We start from the raw sequence: 21,247 nt of genomic DNA, 5'->3' as shown, positions 1-21,247 counted from the left end.
TTATGGTGCTACTTGGTCAATTATCTATTTCTTTTCATATGTTTAATACATAACGGATAAAAGATTACCCATAAATATAAGCTTTGATCTAGTAAATTTGAGTGAAATACACGCGTAAATCTGCTCCCATTGACCCATTTTTGATTTGTGAATTTCCGCCATTTTTCATCAACGGCAGCTCATTGTTCTGACGAAAATTCACCGTTTAAGGTAAGATTATAAGAAGATGCTGATCCATGATCATTGATATGTCTTCATTTCGTTCCTTTAATATCTAATGGACACCTTTGATTTCCACGCCTCCGATTCGGCTGTGCTCTCATTGGTCTGTTAATCTGAACAATGATTGGTGCAGATTTCCATCAAAGTTATTGGTCCAAAGTTACTAATGGTGGGGTCATTGATGCACTGCTTTGGAGTCACATTAAGATTGAGACAGCAGAACCAACATTTATTTTGTGCTGAGTCACGTTTTTATATTTTGAAATCTGTGTCGTAATTTTAATGTAACATTGGCCAGCCCTTGCCCACAATTACCCACACCTCACCTCTGAATTTACAAGGACGTACAGTATACCTGCAGATATGTAAATATAAGGATTGAGAGTGGTCACATTGACAGGCCTTAAAACTTAGTTTATTTGCAAGAATAAACAATAAGAAGTTACCATTATTGATGTGTTTTATGCCATAAAATTGTGCAGAATTAGTCTTAAATTATCTGGACTGTTGCACATGGGGGCACCTGCATTATTTGTAGTATTCTGTTTTTGAAACATATAAAAGATTGTGCAGAAATATGTAGTGAAAACCTGAACATTAACATAAAACAACAATTAATGAATGTCACATTTCCCTTACTTAAAAGAAGTGTTAATTGATTAGTGTTTTTTATATATAATTACATTGTACAATAATTTCCAGTACATTCCATAACCTGTTTCTTTCCCAAAAATATTTCTCCAAGTGAGACTGTACCCTCCAATAACACAATGTTACAGTGATTTTTAAAAAAATTCTTTTGCTTTTTTGTGTGTGAAGAAATGAAAAAGGGGGGGATAATGTGGAATGTTCTGGACATTAACATGGGATATTCTTATTCTTACACATACCTTAAACTGCATGATAAAAAGAAAATTGTAGCAATGTGACTGTCCACATGATGTTACAGTCATATTTGGATTTGTATGCAAAGATTTTGTTGGCAAGTAATTTCAATACTTTATATTCATTGTATTTTACAGGTCTTTTAAAGTACCAAATATTACAAAGCATGGATGGTTCAGATCCCACATTTCAGACACAGGCTATACAGTCTGAGGCCCAACAACTTCTCAGCACATTCTGGCAGAGAATGACAGATGAGATCAGGAACTTGCAGCCTGTAAGTTAATGTTGCATTTTACATAATATAAATACAAAAAATATTTTTCAGAATTGAATTTAGTAGGTGTAACAGGATTATTTTCACTTAAAAACATTGAAACCATTCATTTAGCAAGGTTTTTAGTTTGTATTTTAATTTTGATATAAATTAATTGATTACAAACTCTAGACTGTATGTTTTTCATTTTTTAGAATTTAACACCTACTTTATATTGTTTTGCAGAATGATTTTAAAGTTCAGGAACTCCCTCTGGCTAGAATAAAGAAGATTATGAAACTAGATGAAGATGTAAAGGTAGGATTTGGTTAGCTGTAAGAATGAAATAGCACCACATTTCAAAAATTAACTGTTTTTGAAGATAAGGAAATTATGAAATATTTAGGGATACATTAATGATCTAAGTTGGGAGCTTAAATTGAATTAAAGGTATTTAAAAAAATGCTAGATAATTTATGAAATACATTGTTTCAGATATTACTTAGATTACTTTATTGGATGTTAATTAAAAGCAAAATATTTATCAATTTTACTAATTTAATAAAAAAGTTAATTTCTTCTTCCAGATGATCAGTGCAGAAGCTCCTGTCTTGTTTGCCAAAGCATGTGAGATGTTTATAGCAGAGCTTTCACTCAGAGCTTGGGTCCATACAGAGGATAATAAGAGAAGAACATTACAGGTATTATTGGAGAATGAATAAAAAGGTTCACTGCAGTTTTTTCCACAGTCAGATATGCTGTGCCAAGTTTTGAATGGATTGATGCTTTTCTGTCATGCAGCAAATTCATTGAATGCATGCTTTTAGAGTATTTGTGTTTGCTGACATTTTCTTTAGAGATAAATTAAGACAATATTACATCCCCATCTAAGAACATGTTAATTTTTTTTAAAATTTTTGTCTCACTCTTTGTACATACATAATATCAATGTACTGTTGGGTATGTAGTATTCATTTGCATTACCTTATTTTAGATATTTTCATATTTCAGAGAAATGATATAGCAATGGCAATCACAAAATATGACCAGTTTGACTTTTTGATTGATATAGTACCTAGAGACGAATTAAAACCCACAAAACGGGTAAGTATATTGGCATTACTGACCATGGTTGCATGTAGATAAGTTTGAAACAGGCTCTGCTAATTTTATCAGTTCAACAAAGAACTATTAATGTCAGTTGAAAACATGTATCGTCTGTTCTTAGATATCAAAGTATATTTATTTTTAATTAAAAAATTGATTGATGAACATTTCAGGAGGATGGTGGACAGAGAGCATCCATGTTACCAGAACAAGTTCAGTACTTTTTCCAATTGGCACAACAAGCACAACAACAGCAGCAGCAGCAGCAGCAGCAACAACAGCAACAAATTCAGATACAATGTGAGTTGTGTAGCAAATTGCTAGGAATTGAGAGTTCCTCTTTAATAATTTTTAAAAAGTTAAATAATGCCAGCCTCAGTTACATCATATTTTCAGATAAACAGATTTTGGGTGACCAGTTAACGGTTCATATGTCAGTGGAGCATGGATTCCCAGTAACACATATAAACCACTTCTACAAGTTTCCTATACGACTCAAATAAATTCGACATGCCAAGGGATAAACTACATCAACCATAAAAGAGCTTTAAACTGCTCCTTTCTTTAAATTTTTGGTAATAAATTTAACCTACTTATCTGTCCTATTTATCTGCCCTATTTATATACAGCATAGAAAGCTAACAGAAAAATCTGTTTAAATATCATTTTTCAGGTAATATTAAACAATGTCTTTTGGTAATTCTCTTAGTTATACTATTTGATGCTATATGGTGGCAAAAAATAGACTTCATATGCATTTTTAAGTGATATGTTTGTAAACTTTTATTTGTTTTTTAGCCGGACAAGTTGTACAGCAGCCTTTCCAAATACAAACAGTGGTAAGTCATCATTGATTTTTTTCACATTGCAGGTCTTATTCATGTACAGTAGTATTAAGGGAGGAGCAGTTTTCATATGCTCTTCCATTACCTTCTGAGGTACATTCATCCTGCCCTTCTCTCTACAAAAAAGTAATATATGCAAAAAGGCCAAGCAGTTTTCTTTTATGCAGGTGCCCTACATAAAATTATAAAGTAACCCTCATCTACAGCATTTTTTATCCTTGCACCATCCTTACCCTCTTAACAAAACTCCAGATGCCCCAGTGTGCATAGAACTTTTACTGGTTACGTAAAAACATTTCTTTTTGTAAAATTGTGGTAACAGTTGCTGATACTATGTATTTTAATTCCATTTATATTGGATTTTATTTCGATTTCTTCACATAGCCATCTGGAGGAGATGCACAACCACAAGTTATACAAATACAAGTGCCACAACAGCAACAGCAGCAACAATCTCAGACTCAACAACAACAGCAGCAGCAGCAGCAGACTCAGCAACAGCAACCTCAACAGCAGCAGCAAACAACACAGCAGCAGCAGTTGCAGACAACACAGGCTTATCAACAAATAGTTGGCCCAAATGGAGAAATACAACATGTACCTGTAAGTCACCTCCAATTTCTTGATCCTTGGAATGTAATTATTTTGAAAAACTTCATAAACTAACAACACCTACGAGTTAACATCTGTGGGGTGGTTTGAAATTGTTCCTACTCTTTGATCTGATTGTTGGCATGTATTTTTAAGCTCTTTTTAGATGTTAACTCAAAAATAAAAATCACATTATGCCATACCTGTTTTTGTTTTCTTAGATCCAGTTAACTCCTCAGCAACTGCAGGCTATTCAGGTACAGCTGCAGGGAAAACAAGCTAATCAGCCAATCATCCTTCAAACACAGCAATCAGAACAGCAGCAACAGGCATTTGGAAGCCCACAGGTACGGTAGATTGTGGTTACCCCCACGTTCCTGTCTTTGGGAGGTAGGGTGAACAACCCCAAGAGAAAATTTATTGAAATGGGTGGGAATTTGAACCAAGCATCACATTCCAAATAGTTTGGGCTGAAGCTTTGTTATGTAAAACTTAAATATTTCTTCAACTTAAATATTTCCTCATTTCATCTAAAAGTTATAGACATTCAAATGCAAAACACTAATAAGCAAGTGTTGTTGTTTCAGTCTCAGATGTACCAAATTCAGATGCCCCAACAAGGACAATCTATGTTTACAATACAGCAAGATGGAGATCAAGGTACAGATCAAGAAGGTTAATATTTTAAACAGTTCAGAGAATGATACCATGGCCTCTCTCATCCCTGGAATTTTATCAGTTGTTACAGAATACTTTATCATTGACTTTGAAGAACCAAGTGGTTGAATGGAATGAATTTTGTTGGTTGTGTGACATGGTGTTGCAGATCTGAATGTGAACCAGTACTCAAGTTTTTTTTTTTTCAATCTCAGAAACATTCGTGTTACTGTTGGTATCTTGTAGAGATAATATCAATGCAAACCTTTAATAAATGGGACACAAGCAGAGCACCTTAAAGTCTCAGAAGCACTGAAGTAAAAACGAGACTTGTCCAGACTATACTAGCAGTTAAATTCTATAAAATATGTAAGATTAATATAACATTTGCCTTATTTATGTTTTTGTACAAAATTTACATGCAGAATTAAACTAAGATATTACTTTTTATATGAATAGACTAAAACTTCAACTTTTTGACTTGCATTGTAACTCAGTTGTAAAGATGTATGGATATTTCTGTAAATGAGCATGATAAGTAAGTTTTAGTTTAAGATTTCGGAGGTATCAAACATAGTTTGTGATATGGTTTATTCTTTTTTTAAGAACTTGTAAACCATATATATATATAAGATATTTTTATTGTAATGAATTTGAAATAAAATGACTGCATGAAAATATATGAAAGCTGTATTTTTCTATAATATCACCAACCTCTGGAAAAATTTAGGTATTAAACAACATAGATTCACCTTGACATGTAAAAAGTTGAATGGTAATGATTTCCAGCTCGCAAACAATCTGTAGTATACAAAATAAGTATGTCTGCATAAATAGTTAAATTGCAAAATCCAGACAGACATCTTAAGATGTGAGTTACATTGTTTCATGTATCTATAATAAAAATAGCGCCTGCACTTGAATAGGTTATACACAAATGTAAGAGTACATCTTGCAACTATCATAACATCCCAGTTTGTTTTTCAGAAATCAATATATATATATATATATATATATATATATATATATATATATATATATATATATATATATACACTCCGAAGACTAAATGACCTTTACAATTATTTAACTCTAGTAGAGATCTGGAGTTTCCTTAGACAGCCTGGGCAATCAAGCTATTGGTGCAATTGACCAAACTCTTTTGACAATAAAACATTTTTTTTATATACTACATACAAGATGGGACACAAAAAGATATATCCAAAGTGATTCCCGTAGTAGGAAATATTGAAGGGAATTATGATATATTTACCAGACTTAAATGCAATCAAACTGAATCAGAGGCTGATCTTTACTTTAACTAGGAACAGAAGTTTTAATTGATTAAAATCAATCTTTTTACAACTGAAACCATCCTTTAACAACTTGATTACAGTTCTTTTTAATGAATAACATACATTTGGAGAACAGGTGATATGATTTTAGTTCACACAGTTTACCAAAGTAATAAGGTTATTTAATTAAGAATCAACTTCTGAAATGTTATTTGGTGATGAAATCAACACTATGACACAATTCTAGAAAAGTATATAGAAATTGTACAAACACCATGTCTCAATTTTAGGATCATATCTCATCACAAATATTTGCAGCCTTGGCTTACAAATCCTTATTGCAATCTCACACTAGACATATTTTGGAGGTTGAGCCTAACTGTAATATATAATTAATGTCTGAAATTAATAACAAATGTTTGAAAAAGTAAGTGACATTTCTAAAACACACCATTCTTTTCATTTTATAATGGAATTGCCTTTTATGATCTGAATATAACATAAATATATTATAGTGGCAGCTATCAGAATTCCACTTCTCTCTACCAGAGACCATGTGGGTGATGGCATCATTTCTACGCAAAAGTACAGAAATGTGCACACAATAGCCGCAGAAATCTGTGAATATACATTCATAGTGAAAGTTTCTCTTTGTGAGTACAGTACCATTCTTCCAAGGTGAAGCAAAGTCAATATATTTGGTTCAGAAGGGCCAGAAATATCAGCATTCAATTGAACTTGGGTTCTACTAAATATTAAAATATAGTTAAATTTTTTAATTCAGACTTCTAAACTAGACAAAGAGCAATATACTTAATTTAATCCAAGAGCAGTTGACTTATGTTTATTACTATAATTATCCTACTCTTGCAAAAAAGGGGAAAAAGGAAATAGTCAAATTACTGGTACATACCGACTGTATACATATTACACTCTTCAAGCAAGTTTTCCCAATTGTCATATGGCACAGTACATATGCATAGCTTTGTAATAAAATCTGACAATAAAAAGCTGCTAAAGTTATTTGAATACACGAGACTGGATGCTTTCTCTGAGCTGCTTTTCCATTTCATCCAGGTTTGGAATTTCACTCACGTCTCTTGTTGCACCTGCATTGTCTGTTGAACCTATTTGTAACAACTGGTTAATGTCAAACTCATCTGTGTCATCAGACTGGCCTTTTAAGCTCTTGAGTTCTGAATTTGACTGGCTTTGACCATTTGTTAAACTGTCTACAGACTCACTAAAATTTACACCTGTAAAGTCACTTTCATAACTGGCAGTACCACCAGAGTCTAGACCAGAATTAGTCACTTCTGAATTCTCCAACAACACTGACAGGAAATCATCATCACTTCTACAGTTTGATGTACATGGCAAGAAGCTGATGCCAGTTTTGTTTGTGGTCTGTTCCTCTGGTACCTTGTGACAGGCATTAACAACACTGTGGTGGCTAAAGTAAGGAGAGCTGAAACGTGCATTTGTATTCTGCAGCACTGATGAATGGACACCTTCACCACCACAATGGTTTTCAACTGAAGACAGTCTGAAGCTTGAGCTATTTCCATTTTGAATCTCTGATGAACTTCCAGCTTCAGTGACAGTGATATCACTAAGATTGTCAACAGTAATATCATCAAAACCAGATGAATAATCTTGTGTCACAGGTGACAGGATATGCTCATCATTATGGTTGTTCACCAAGGGAGAACTTAATGCCACACTATTTGTTTTCTTTGTCACTGATGAATAAAAACTATCACTGTCACTATGATTTTTGACTGAAGGAGCAGTAAATCTTACATGATCATTTTGTTTCACTGGTGAAAGACTACATTCTGAAACATGCTGGTTGCTGTCTGATGGAGAATTAAAGCTTGTGCTGTCCATGTGCCACATCATTGGTGAATGGAGACCTTTATTCTTATTATCATCTTCATAGTTGTTTGCATGAGATAGAAGCCCATTGCTATTCCTATTTTGCACCATTGGTGATTGAGTGCACTCTGAACCACTGACGCCTGCCCAATTAGCAACTGGTGCCACTGGTGATTGAATACATTCACTGCCACTCTGGTTACTTGGCAAGGGAGAACTGAAGCCAGCACTGCTGGTGCTCACACTTACCAAAGGAGAACCAAATGAGCTAGTGCTGATTAAGGATGGTGATGTGATGGCCACAGTGTCAATGTTACTGGTTGCATTGACTGGAACAACTTTACTACTCAGTTTCTTAGTGCTGCTTTTGTGACCAGTTGGATTTTTCTTGTACTTCTTGGTTACTTCTTTGTGTTTGGAGAGAGGTAGAACCTCTTCCACAATATGAATGGGCGATTTTTCATCATATGAGTAACCACGGTGAATATCTTTCTTGGATTTTTTACTTTTTCTTGATCTACTTCTATGTTTGTGTTTTCTTTTCACTTTGACTAACTCAACACTGCGACTTCTGTGCCTTTTGTCTTTCTTTTTCTTATGTTTGTGTTTGGATGTATAACTTGGTGACTTTAACCTTTTTTCATAGTGTCTTCTTGATGAATTATGGCTCATATACCTAGATAACCTAAAGTAATCCTCATGTCTCTCACTTTCTCCTGTTACAGATCTCTTAGTGCTTTTTCCAAGTTTTTCATATTTTTGACTGTCCCTTGTATTTTTTTCAGTTTTTTCTTTTTCCATTTCTCCTGGTTTATTGGAATTTGACTTAGATTTCCTGAATTTTGAATGGTAACGATCTCTTGTTCTAGACACTGATCTGTACCTGTCATGACTATGTTTATGCTGTGTATGCTCTCTAGACTTTGAAGAGTATTTATTTAAATATCTCTCAGATCGGTCACTACTTCTATATCTCCCTTGTCTGTATTGTAGAGGTGTCTGGCTTCTCCTGTCTCTTCTCCTTGTTCTTGATCGAGACCTAGTCTTAGATCGAGTTTGAGATCTATTTTTTTCCCTTTTTCTTTTACGAAAAGGTGAAGATTTTGTCAAAAGTTCTATATCACTGTCTGGACCAGATGACAAATGGATAGGTGTGCGCTCACCCCAAGGTTTTTCAAACTTAATAAACTGCACATCAGAGTCACTGTCAGAATCTTGTGTGTTGGAAGAGGCCAAAACATGTTCCACGTCTTTACTCAAGTTTAACACCCCTGAAGTTCCTGGTTTAATGTCTTCAGCAGACCCAGGATCTATAGTTTCAGGAGATCCTGGGTTGATATATTCAGGGGATTTCTGATCAATACATTCAGGAGACGATGAATTATTTTGTACTTCAGGATTATTTTCTGGAGTTGAAGTCACGGACACAATGTCAATAACTGGGCTCTCAGCTCTTGGTGGAGATGAAAAGATGGTGGTCCTGCTAAGCACTGGAGATTCCCAACCTGAACGCGATGTGCTGGCATTATTGGGGTCCGATACTTCTTCCAAAAAATCACGCACTCTGCTGACTATTGGGGCTGGTGTGAAGTCTACTGGAGAAGAATTTCTCCTTTCTGCTATTGGTTCAGGATTTCTAAAATCTGACTGCCAGCTACCTTGACCACCTAGCGTTCTGTTGGAAGGAAGGTTATATGCAATACTGGACAAGGCAGAAGCATTGTTAATACCGTGGGTTCTAGAAGACCTAGTATTACTGCTACCCTGTCCAGCATCCGCATTCCTCCTGACCCTGGAATTTTTTCTTCGCCTGGCACCACGCAAATTATCTCTAGAAGATTCCGAGCCAGATGCATCTCTTCCATTCCTCTGGTGCTGAACAACTCCTGTGTTTCCCATGCGTTGATCTTCATCAGAATCCTGATCACTACCAGATACACTCAGTACTTGCTCATACTCAGCATGTGTGTCATAATCAGTCATGTCAAAAGGTGATCTAGCAAAGCAGTAATATTCATGAAGAAAGTGGCGGGTATGTAGGCCAAGAATGGACTCCAAATGTTGATGCATCTCATCACTTTGTAACTCATATCTAAAAAATAAAAATAGAACAAATTTACGTCAGAGAAGAATTTCATCAGCTGTGTTAAGTTATAAGAATGATGTAATTTTGGAGGTAAAACCTATCTCAATATTAGCTGTTGACTGAAGAAAAAATCACATCATTCTTAGAACAAATATACAATTTTGACATTTTCCATACACTGAACCAAATTCATTAAAAGTCTAAAGTCATTGAAATTCTATTTCTATATTAATGATATAATGAAACTTTTGAGTACAAATTATCTGTTCTTGCAATACTGACACCAAGAAAAGTAGTTGGAATTAAAAACTATTTAAAAAAAATGGTTTACATAATTTAACATAAAATCTTCAATAAATTTATGGCAGCGTGTCTGTATCATACTATTGTCATTCAAACTCAGAAACAACAAATTTGAATTTTTTAGAAAAGAAAATTTTCTTTCTACATGTCCTTCTTGTTAATGCACAATTTTTTTAGGTCACGAAATGTTTTCTTTTTCTTACTGCAATAATCATGTTGTTAGGACATCAGTACAGGTTATCACAGCAAAAACTTGGATGTTGATGCAATCTCTCTTAGTACTTGTTGTGTGAAATAAACAAAATGACCTTGAGTGTGGATAAACAACTGTTTTGTTGTTTTGAATAGGAATACTTCATATGTTTCATAAATTCCCTGCACCATGATGTAAATAATGAGTAGGCATACCTTTTTGTTAATTCCATCACTAGTTGTAGGGCAAAGCTGACAGTTTCTTCTTGGTTGTATAAGATAGCATTCAGCTCCCTGTTCAACCAAGGAACAAGTCTGTGAATTTGAGCAGGGTTTCTTGTAAAAAATTCAGGAGAAATGTCCCTATATCTTCTTGTATTGTCTTGATGCACTGCCCATAGGCCTTCCATGTATATTCTCCGGCGAAAATCTCTGGTGTGACGTTCTCGCATTCTCCTATACAAGGTTGCTGAAGAAACTCTGGATCTTCGGCTCCTGTACTGACTTGCATGAAAAGTATGAGCTCTCCTCTGAGCCAAGAGTTCTCTAGGATCTAAGCCAATAACAGCATCGTGCCTCCTGCTACGCCAGTATCTGTGATCATCATACTCTCCCCAGGGATCATCTACAAGTGTACTTGCATACCTGAAAGATATGACAAACAAATCAATTCACTCACCAAGTCAACAGTTTATGATTAACAAATAATTTATTTTGAGACTACTAAATATATGTGGTGAAAGCATTCTAATACATGTAGTTGCCAACATTTGGAAACTGCAATTTCGACAAGTCTCAAAAAATGAACTGATAAGTGTGTGGGTCCATCATTTCCTGTGAAATGTTGGACCCTTTGATGTCCATGCAGGTGTTTTGTTGTAAAAATGGGTATTTTTGACAACAATGACAGATGCAAAATGCTTGATGAACATGCAAAAGAATTCCACACGGTCTCTGGCATTACCAACTACTGATATACAAGGAAAATGGGAAGCTAACATTTCTGAATATGTTTTACTTACCTAAACCTCAACCCAGCTGAATCCCACAACCTGCTCAGATCAGGGGGTGGTGGAGATGGTGTCTGGGGACGTGGTGGTATGTAATACTGCTCATACTGGTCTATAGATTTCACTGTATGAATGATGCTATCAAATTTTTTCTTACACAACGGACACACCGGATTCACTTTTGACCATTCCAAAAGACAGATGAAACAAAATGTATGAAAACATGTGTCTGTAAAAGACTTATTTGTCATTGCACACAAACAAATTGAGCAGTTGGGTTCTGGAGACTCTGGCCTAGCTGTGACTTCTGGTGTCTCCACAGGGGTATCATCATATTTGCTGCATCCTGGTTTTGGACTTTCTGCTTTTTCACATTCCTGCTGTTTGTCACCGCTGTTTGAGGTCACATCCTGTATTTCACTATCTCCCGATGCCATTATCAGTCCACAGTCTGGAATAAAAAACTGTTGACTGTGTGAAAGAAATTCTCCTTTTTTATAATGACATTATCATTGGGCACAACATACATGTATTTTGTGTTCTCACATATTAAAAATTAAAATTCATATAATAATTATAAGTTGCTATGCAGGGTAACTGTCATGAAAATGTAAACGAAACACAAGTTCTATTTGAGAACTCTGTCAAGACAGACAGAGTTGGGATGAAACAGGCTTTAGGAATAAAGAGCTGTGCCACTAAACTGTTATAGTTACATCTGGCTTTTGCCAAGTCCTTGTATAGTATTCAAGTGTTAATTTTTAGGTTCATTAACCAGATTGATTAACTGTTCAAGGTGGCAAACGAGTGTTGTTTTCCTACATAAGTATGAAAAAAATAACAATTTTAACATACACTTACAACATAGATGAAAAACTAGCTGATGAAGTGATGTTTTAAATTGTACTGTACAGTATCATACTTTCAAGAAAAACTTTAATTCAAAACTAAACTGCAAAGCTTTGTAACCCAGACAACAATCCGTCAAATAGTACTAAATAAATAAGAAATCGATTTTGAGAGGGCATACATGTACGTTTCCACCATATAGTGTCACAGTGCTGAAATCGCATGTGATTCACAACCTGATAGTGAGAAAGTTATCCTCGTATTTCTGCTCATAATAAGATTTACATAATCTGAATTATGACTTACCTTTCGGTTATCTTATGAGTAACTGTACATACTGAAGACGGTCTATTTAAACAAATGTACACTTAAACACCGCATTATTGCTTCATGAGGGAGAAAAGACGTAAAACGAACGGTAGGTACATGAATCAGGCAAAATCCAGAAGTTCTCTAATTTGACCTTCACCCTTCGCCATATTGGTTCTAAGTGAAATGAAAGCTTTGATTGGACCATCTATAAAGAATGGACCAATAACAGAAGCCATCTAAAAGGGGTCCAAAATGGAGATGGCAACAGATGACAACAAATTTCAGTGTTTCGGCGATTGCCTGCTTATACTCTAACATTTAGTCAATATCATTCGTACTTGCCTGGTTTTTCTGAGCGGAAAGTACAATTCAGTAACGTATTGTATTTATTGACACACGTTTACTCTTTAACATTTTGTCATTGTAAATAAGAATGGGTTCGGCAAAGCAACAAACTCAGATTTCCAAAGTCATGTCCCTTCTTCAAGAGTGGGATAAGGGCTCCAAACCGGTGAGGAAGAAGATTCTCGAAGACTTTATTTCGCAGAATCAAAATAAGACTGGGCCAGAATTAGAAGAGGAATTTGCTCAGGCAGCAAGTTTGTTTTTAACCAGGTTGACGGCGTGGATAAGATTGACGTATCCTTTTATTTTGGAAGTTTACGGGTATCACATGGACTTAGAGCTTTTTGTGTTCTCAAAGCATGACAAAAAATATATATATATTATACTGAAAGTCATATTTATGACACAAGTTGTTAACTGAAGTTAAACTCGGATCTTAGATATAATGACAGATTGTTTCTACCTGTACCAGTAACTGGCGGAGAATTAATAATGTACAGTATTAAATCTAGTAGATAAAATTTCAATTGCCCCATTCTCATTGTGGTTTGTGTTACGTTAGACCCCACTTTCTGCTTGTTAAGGTGATTTTGTTAAGTTATTCAGCTTTAGTTTATTTTAATGAACAGTCTCAGACCTGGATGGTAAACGCAATATCTGAGTACATGTACTGGTACATATACAATTGTATAGTTTTAGTCTCAGAAATCAATATGAAATTTTAAAATAAAAATGTCATTCCTTTCTCTGTAATCAGATCCAGTGTACAATAAATGAATTCGACCTGCTGAAAAATTTAAGTATTACCTTGGAAATGTATATATAACACAAGATGTTCTACAATACTCCAGGACTACAATACTTCTTTATAGCTTAAAGGGATAATAACTCTTCGTATGAAATCTGTATTTCACAATAAAAACATTGTGAGTGACTCATAAAAATATAATATATACTGTTTTCCCACAAAAACGGCTGTTATAGCTATTATTCTGATATCTGAGCTTGTCTTTAGACCACGTGACCTCCATTGATGGCTATACTCTGTTAAAATCTCTTAAGAGATTTTAACAAAAAACCAAACTTTTTAGAAAAAAACCAGGGACTAACTTTGAATGTAAAAATGGATTCATTAACCATTGGTAAGTATGGGAAAATTGTTGTTTACTCCAGGAAAATTCATTTTTTGGCCGAAACGAAGAGTTATTATCACTTTAACATACAAATTTTAAACTAGGTATTTCCCTTAACAGATTATAAGTTATATGATTGGCACATGTTTAACTGAACAATTGCAGGCACTTTCAATATTCCTGTCTGCATCAAGTGGGTAAGTAATTCAAGTGCTTCCAACTTTGCTTTTATTGTTTCACTTCATCAGCATTTTAGCTTATGATGTGTCATAGTTGTAGTTGGTAATATGTTTTTTATTAAAATCTTGTTGTTCAGATATCTGATATATTGTTTTCTTGTTTAAGATCACATTTTTTACAAGATTTTAAAACATAAAATGGTTGAAGATAATGTATTCAAGATAGTAATTGTACATGAAGAGAACACATTATTTCCCACAGGCAGAAATTTTTAGCTGAATTTCTTGAAGTTGGTGGTGTTCTAACCACACTTGAGATCATCAGTTTGAAGCAAGCAAAGGAACAAGATAAAGCTCAAGCCTTGACCTTATTACAGCATGTGGCAAATGCTGGTAGAAAGTACAAGGAGCTCATTTGTGAAAGTTATGGTAAGTTACATACATTATTTGCCACAGTAAATGGCTGTTATCCACAGTAAGGGTATGCTTGGTGTTGTGTATTGGTAGGTGAGACAAATAATTTGGTCATACATAACTCAAGTTAAAATCATTTCATTTTTTCTTGTTTGCCACTCTAAAGGACAGTGTCATTTGATATGTTTAAATCACATGTTTTAAGCAGATATACATTTGTGTAATTTTTGATGTTTATCGTAGAAACAGATTTCTATAATTTTTGAAATAATTCTCAGGGGATTTATTTTTTCAATTTTAGGTATTAGAGCTATAGCAGAGTGTTTAGCAAAATCCAAATCTGAAGAAACCCAGGACTGTGCAAGGCACCTTCTTGAATCTTTAGCTCGTGGAAATCCTAAGTTTGAAAATCAAGTCTACAAGGGTCTTATTGCCTTGTTGCCATGCAGCTCACCCAAGGCTCAACAGATGGCAGCCCAGACACTCAGGATAGTGCAGGTCAGTAGTTTACTGCCTTTTTTTTCTTTAATTAACACAGTTCTTATCCCTACTGTTGGTAATGCAAATTTTTGAGAATTTATATCGTAAGTGTTCTATGCAAACTAAAAAAAAGATGCATTGAATTTTAAGGGATTCATTGTATTATTTTATATTTCTTTACATAGTGTAAGCCTTTTCTCCTTGATTTTTTATAGCCAATTGTTGGTGCTGCGAATCCAACTATTGTGGAGCCATTGACAAATCTCCTGAGAACCTTGCATCTGGAGGTGCAGTATGAAGGTAATGTCCTAAAATTTTACTGTAAGACAACAGTACATGTATTTGGCATCAGGTATAAGACCCCCCAACCCCCAACACAAATACACACTCACGCAACCCCTTCCCCAAATAATTCCTTCTCCCCTCCCCCAAATCAAGTATTTAGAAAATTTTACTAAATTGTAAAAATAATGATTTGTCAGTTTGAATTATATTTTATTACGTTGCCCACTGACAGTTGCAATAATATAAAAAATGTGTCATTTTAAAATATCTGTATGGCACTGTGTTAAATACACCTAATTTGAATCTGAAATATTAACTCTATCTATTATATTACTGACACATATAATGATATTAGTTATTTCCTTACTGGAATACTAGGACAACTGCATTTTCTAGAAGTATTTTAAGTGGTAATGTGTCAAATAGCTTGTTTTACAACAGCCTATGTATATCTCTTATGTTTGAACGGAGAATAAGAACTGCATCATGTATTTACGTATCCTTTTTAGGGTACCTCTCAGGTAATTTTTAAATATTAAGTGATATTCATAAAATGTATGATAATCTGACAATTTTAGACTAGTTATATTTAAATGTGAATTTTTTTTCCTGGGAGGGGGGGGTTGACTATAATTTAGTAATTACAAGTTACTTTTTCATTCATGCATGCAATATTCACAAGCTGACTTAAAGTCATCAGAAGATGGATTGAAAAATGAATTGATTATTCTGTATTGAAGATCACCAAATAATGGTTATTGTAATTTTATACAACCTCTTATCATAATTATCTATTTGCAGCTATTGAATTGATCAAGGACCTCATGGCCTATGATGTCCGAGATGACCTACTCAAAGTTCTGGTTCAGCTTCTCCATCCACCCAAAGAGGAGACTATTAAAAGACCAGAACTGTTAGATGGTAAGTGTAGACTAGAATCAAGAACCAAAATAGCACTGTTAAGCTCAGAGTCCTCTTTTAAACAAAACAAGAAGAGGGCTTCCATTTACAGTGACACTGAGGTTGTAGGCAAGTCCTCTTGTTTATTTGATGAAAAAAGAGATGCGTGCTTATAAATTAAGTCATATGGACAAAACATTTTGAAAGAAAGCAAACAATAATACATGGAAATGTAAGATGTAAGGAAAAGATGTGTTCATTAAACTTATTTGATACATATTTATGGTAATATGTTCTGTATAATAGTTGCATTTGAGAAATGAAAAAATGTGTTAGTTATGAAGTCCATAGGCCCATATTGGATGAGAGAGAGTACAGCGGTATGAAATGCCCAAGTTGGGAATAAAAATGTATAGTATAAGTGTTACTACCAAATGAAAAAGAATTTTAAGTGATGTCACTGTTAAAATTGTGATTTCATATCCAACTTTGTATTACATTGATTCAGCATTGTTAGGTGATATCTCTGTATCATCAACAGGTGACAAACCAAATAAAACCCAACATACAGGGGGGAGCATTATCCTGGGTCTTTTTGAAGGTGCACTTGATGTGTGTGTTTGGGTTTGTGTCTTGTCTGTAGTTTTTGGAAATTTAGTTTTGTTCACTTTCATTTTGTGCTTGTCCATAGTCAGACATACTCATTACATCTTCTGTTGTTGTGTTTTGTTATTTGTTGAAGAGAAGTTCTTGTAAATGATTGTTTTCTGAGGTAAATACTGTTTCACCAAGGAAGGATGTGATGTTTGTGTTGTCTTTTTTCGTTCATTTTAATGTGCTCTGTTGACAATATCAAATATTTCAGGAGGTTCACTGATATTTTTTTTTTATGCAATACAACCCAAAACCTGAACTGATGCCACATTTTAAAATGGAATAGTAAAAAAAAAAGGCATAAATACATTAGTATGTGTTAATGCTATTGAGAGTAGTATTTCATTTAATTGGTATGGTTAGATTCTGTGCTGTGATTTTATAACAGAGAATTTCTTTATTCGAGAATTGGGTGTAATAGAGTGTGTACTGTATTATAACCTAATATTATGTTTATCTTTTATCTTCAGCATATAATTAAACTTTCTCCTGTTATTTTGTGTCAGATCCAGAAGTTCCACAAATCAAGGCTCCACTTCCAGTATTCGTGCAGCAGGCTGCTGCAGCTAAGACCATTGGGTAAGTGATTCAAAACTCTGCTACCATTTCATTGCTGTAGTTGACACTATCAAAGAAGTCCCACTTCTGAACAGTGCACATCAGAAACAAATTAATTGTTTTACCAAGAATTATGATTATAAAGATGAAAAAATCCTTCAATTCACGTTGTGTTCCAGATATTTATTCAACTCAATAATTTCAGTATCTTGGCCAGAGAATCTACTGAACTTGCAGAAAAGTTGATCCAGTACAGGATGGTTCACAACATGATGTTTGCTATGGGTAACCAAGACTATGCTGATAGTCAAAGACAGGCATCCATAACTCTGGAAGTAAGAACCATGAATATGTTTTATATTGTTGAAACATATGGTTGTACCAACAGTAATCATCAAATAAGACACAATTGGTGATGAAATGCATTATCTTAACATGATATTTCAAGAAGCAAATGATTTAAAGAAACAAACAATAAAAACATTTGAAGTAAAGGTTAAAATATTGTAAATCATATTTTTCATTGTCTCACAAAGAACTTTTTTCAATGTGATTTCAGTATTTCTGTCGGACATTCCCCATTGTGGATGATCATGTTAGAGATGCTATGGGAGAGGCATTATATGAACAGTTTATGGTAAGTTGAAATATTGCATGCATGTGTTTGTGTTTACATGGGTACATACATGTGTATGGCATTTTTATGTATTTTTATGCATTTTTGTTTGTATCTATTATTCTTGAAAAATACATTAATCAGATAAATTTGACTTTAATGGTACACAAAATATACAGGATTCATCATTTCTGTATGATGAGGCAATCTAGTACACCAGAGGTCTATAATCATTCAGATGTTACAGCTTTAAAGCTATTGGTGTGTAATGCCCTAAAATCATGAAGGAAGCTATGTGGCTCATGGCAGTAGTTATATCATGAACGAAATGTACTGAAATTATGGTCATGTCTAGAATAATTTACTAAGCAATTTTCCCCTTATTTGACATGCTGAAGTACTCTGCATATTGTACACTGTATGTATTGACTAGAGCTCTCCCAGACGTGCTTTTAATTTGCTTGGCCTTTCCGTTCTGATAAATGTATGCTATTTTTTTTCAATCTTTATATTGTGAAAGGAATATTATTTTCAGTTTATATTTCAAAGAATCTGAATGAAACAAATTACATTAGGCTTTCTCAACTAAACCCTGCTGGTGGATTTTTTAATAGCTTTCATTTTCATTTCATTTCATTAGATGGTATTTTGATTTACTGTATTGTTACAGTGTTGTATTGTATTGTAATTTCAGGCTGCCCCTGATACCCTGTATGTTAATATGACAGCTATACAGGCAGATGTCTTGGTCTCCAATAAAATCAACATACCTGGCAGTAAGTAAACTAGTCTCTGTTTTCTGATGACAATGTCTAATTTCATTCTTTATCATACATTTTTGCATGGATCCTATAGTAGTTGTACTACACCTTTTAAATCCATTACTAATTATTTACATTACTGATGTACGTAAATTGCATGAGTTTGATACATGTATATGATTTTTTCTTTCAGCCTTTATTGAAGGGACCAGTGATTAGAAAAAGTATAAAAAATGACTCTTTATTGCTTCAGAAATCTTTAAGTCACTTCACTATGTTAAAAAGACTGATGCAAGTACAGGTCCTGATCTTAAAACAAGAAGCATAACTGTGAAAAAGGTATCATCGTGTAAAGGAGAATCATATACGAGGAAATGTGAAAGGATATTGCCAACATAACTTGTATTTCTAAAACAATGTGTGATGTCAGGCAGATGTAATATATTTTCCACAATTTGAGATGAAATAGTTTTATTATAATGTATAATATCTAATAAGCTATATTTTATTTTGTAAATAAATGCGTTGAACATTGTAGTATGTTGTTGCATTACCATAAAAGTTTTCTTTTAACCCCACTAACCAGTCAGAGCATTTGTTTGTTTTGCCAGATGACTTTGTAAAAACAATATATAAAATAAATTTATTCAAAAATAATATATTATGATAAAACTTTGATTGCACTTTTGTACTCAACTGATGTTAATGTTTTTTCTTAAATTACACAGATTCTTATTATTTCATTTACCTGAATTAACTATTTTCATTTCATAAATTTGTAAAAGTGATGTGAAAGGAAGAGAAGGAAATGAGTTTTTAATAGTCTAACAGTTTTATTCTTATGTTAATTTTTTGTTTGTTTGTCAATTTACACAGATTCTTAAAACCTGGAGTAAGATTTTTCAAAAAAATTAGTCATTTTTATAAATCTTTAAAAATGGTATGCAAAAAAGGAAAGAAAAGAGCATACAATTTTGATAATTGGACTTTGGAAATATTGTTGAATACATAGTGCCTTCAAATGGAAGCAGTGCCATTTTACTTGATGATGTCTTTTTCAAACTAGTGATCGTTGAAGCAAAATATAAAGCAGCAGGTATAAGATCATTATAACAAGGCCTTCCATAAAAATTGACTTTGATTATTACTGATTTACCTATCATAAACATATAAGCATGAAGACTGTTAAGTTCTGTCTCATTATTATACCTTTTGTAAATCCTGTAACAGTAAAACCATTTCTATTTTCATGTTTCTGAAACTTTCTGTCGTTCGCTTCAGGGCTAATGACCAAGTATCCAGAAAATATTGGGAATTTTCCACAGTGTACAAATGTTGCCTCATTATTTACATAACAATAGGAAATGTGATGGAAAGTGTTATACAACTAAGTGCATTGTTCTGAAAAGTAAATGACGTATTTTTATCCTACTTTTCCAATTATCTTCAACAGAACCCCTTCCCCTCCCACTCTCTTTCAAACAAAAATTTATGTGGAGTCAGTTATTTAATTAACTTTATTTTTGTAATCATTTCATGAAAAGCAAATCATGTTAAAACAAATATTTTGATAAAGATTAGACTAATTGAATTGTCTCATAGTAACAGGCATTTGCCCTTCTTTGCAGGAGAAAAGGGTGGGAAGTAAGGGAATATATTTAAGGTGCTTCTTTCATACTGAATTGAACGTCACTATGACAAAATTTTGTCTGACAAATTGCAGAGATGATTATTTACCTTCTGTTTGACAAGAAGTACTTATTAATCTTTGTTTTAGATTTATGGATAATGTTTTATTTTGAGGGAAGCCTCAAGCTGCACTTGAAACACTTAACATGCAAGGAGCAGTAAAGGAGAAATATAAATGTAAATACCAAAAAAAATTCCATAAGTTATCAGTTGACCTTCAGTGATTCACCAAGTTTCTCACCAACCGATTGAAATGTTTTGTGTAAGACAAAACATGGCTTTTGTGTATTATTGTTTGAAGGCCTTGCTTACAAAAACTTTCTTTGTGAAAATAATAACTACAAGATCAGCTGATGGAGTTGGCCATGGAAAGGTATTTTCCAAGGCTGAGAATTCTTTTTATTTATGCCTTGTCGTAACTTATAACATGTTAATTTGTATATATCAAAACAGATTAATAAATAAGTGCTTTGAAGATAAATGAAAAGTTATAAAAATGATGGACTTACACAGAGATTGGTATTCTCAGATTCTTCAAGAAGGTACTGGTTTTACTTCTTTTAAGAAGTACTTAAAATCCTACTTAAAAGTAGAATTTGTAATTAAGCTGATGGCAATTTCCAATTGGAAAAGAATATATGCTGATGTTTTCTTATATATATATATATATATATATATATATATATATATATATATATATATATATATATATATTCTGAGAACCTAGGACAATCCCCCCCCCTCC

At 33.6% G+C, this 21,247-nt stretch overlaps 3 protein-coding genes across 4 annotated transcripts; 2 read left to right on the top strand and 1 right to left on the bottom strand.

The window, feature by feature from the left end:
• Positions 1–40: 40 nt before the first annotated feature.
• LOC106173144 (nuclear transcription factor Y subunit gamma) lies at positions 41–5,243 on the top strand. 2 transcript variants are annotated; one of them, XM_013554158.3, is made up of 10 exons: positions 41–210; positions 1,245–1,384; positions 1,610–1,681; positions 1,951–2,064; positions 2,375–2,467; positions 2,644–2,770; positions 3,269–3,309; positions 3,700–3,918; positions 4,128–4,253; positions 4,494–5,243. In XM_013554158.3, exons 2-10 carry the CDS (start codon positions 1,274–1,276, stop codon positions 4,584–4,586), a joined length of 996 nt encoding a protein of 331 aa, XP_013409612.2. In that variant the 5' UTR covers positions 41–210; positions 1,245–1,273; the 3' UTR covers positions 4,587–5,243. The 2 variants fall into 2 exon arrangements, with proteins under 2 accessions (XP_013409612.2, XP_013409613.2); XM_013554159.3 differs by lacking the exon at positions 41–210 and adding an exon at positions 419–587.
• Positions 5,189–12,668, bottom strand: LOC106173142 (uncharacterized). The gene is made up of 4 exons (XM_024074317.2): positions 12,483–12,668; positions 11,340–11,778; positions 10,534–10,962; positions 5,189–9,828 (listed from the first exon to the last, which is right to left on the bottom strand). Exons 2-4 carry the CDS (start codon positions 11,762–11,764, stop codon positions 6,879–6,881), a joined length of 3,804 nt encoding a protein of 1,267 aa, XP_023930085.2. The 5' UTR covers positions 11,765–11,778; positions 12,483–12,668; the 3' UTR covers positions 5,189–6,878.
• Positions 12,669–12,733: 65 nt separating this feature from the next.
• On the top strand, positions 12,734–19,350 carry LOC106173143 (armadillo-like helical domain containing protein 1). Its single transcript, XM_013554156.2, has 11 exons — positions 12,734–13,127; positions 14,095–14,163; positions 14,408–14,574; positions 14,861–15,057; positions 15,255–15,339; positions 16,126–16,245; positions 17,385–17,457; positions 17,642–17,771; positions 17,996–18,073; positions 18,747–18,828; positions 19,007–19,350. Exons 1-11 carry the CDS (start codon positions 12,922–12,924, stop codon positions 19,030–19,032), a joined length of 1,233 nt encoding a protein of 410 aa, XP_013409610.1. The 5' UTR covers positions 12,734–12,921; the 3' UTR covers positions 19,033–19,350.
• The last annotated feature ends 1,897 nt before the right edge of the window (positions 19,351–21,247 follow it).

This window comes from Lingula anatina, chromosome 1 (assembly GCF_051362555.1).
Source record: "Lingula anatina isolate TDL-2025a chromosome 1, LinAna3.0, whole genome shotgun sequence".
Taxonomy (NCBI): domain Eukaryota; kingdom Metazoa; phylum Brachiopoda; class Lingulata; order Lingulida; family Lingulidae; genus Lingula; species Lingula anatina.
Note: the sequence above shows the minus strand (reverse complement) of the source record. Positions and strands in the feature narration are given on the sequence as shown.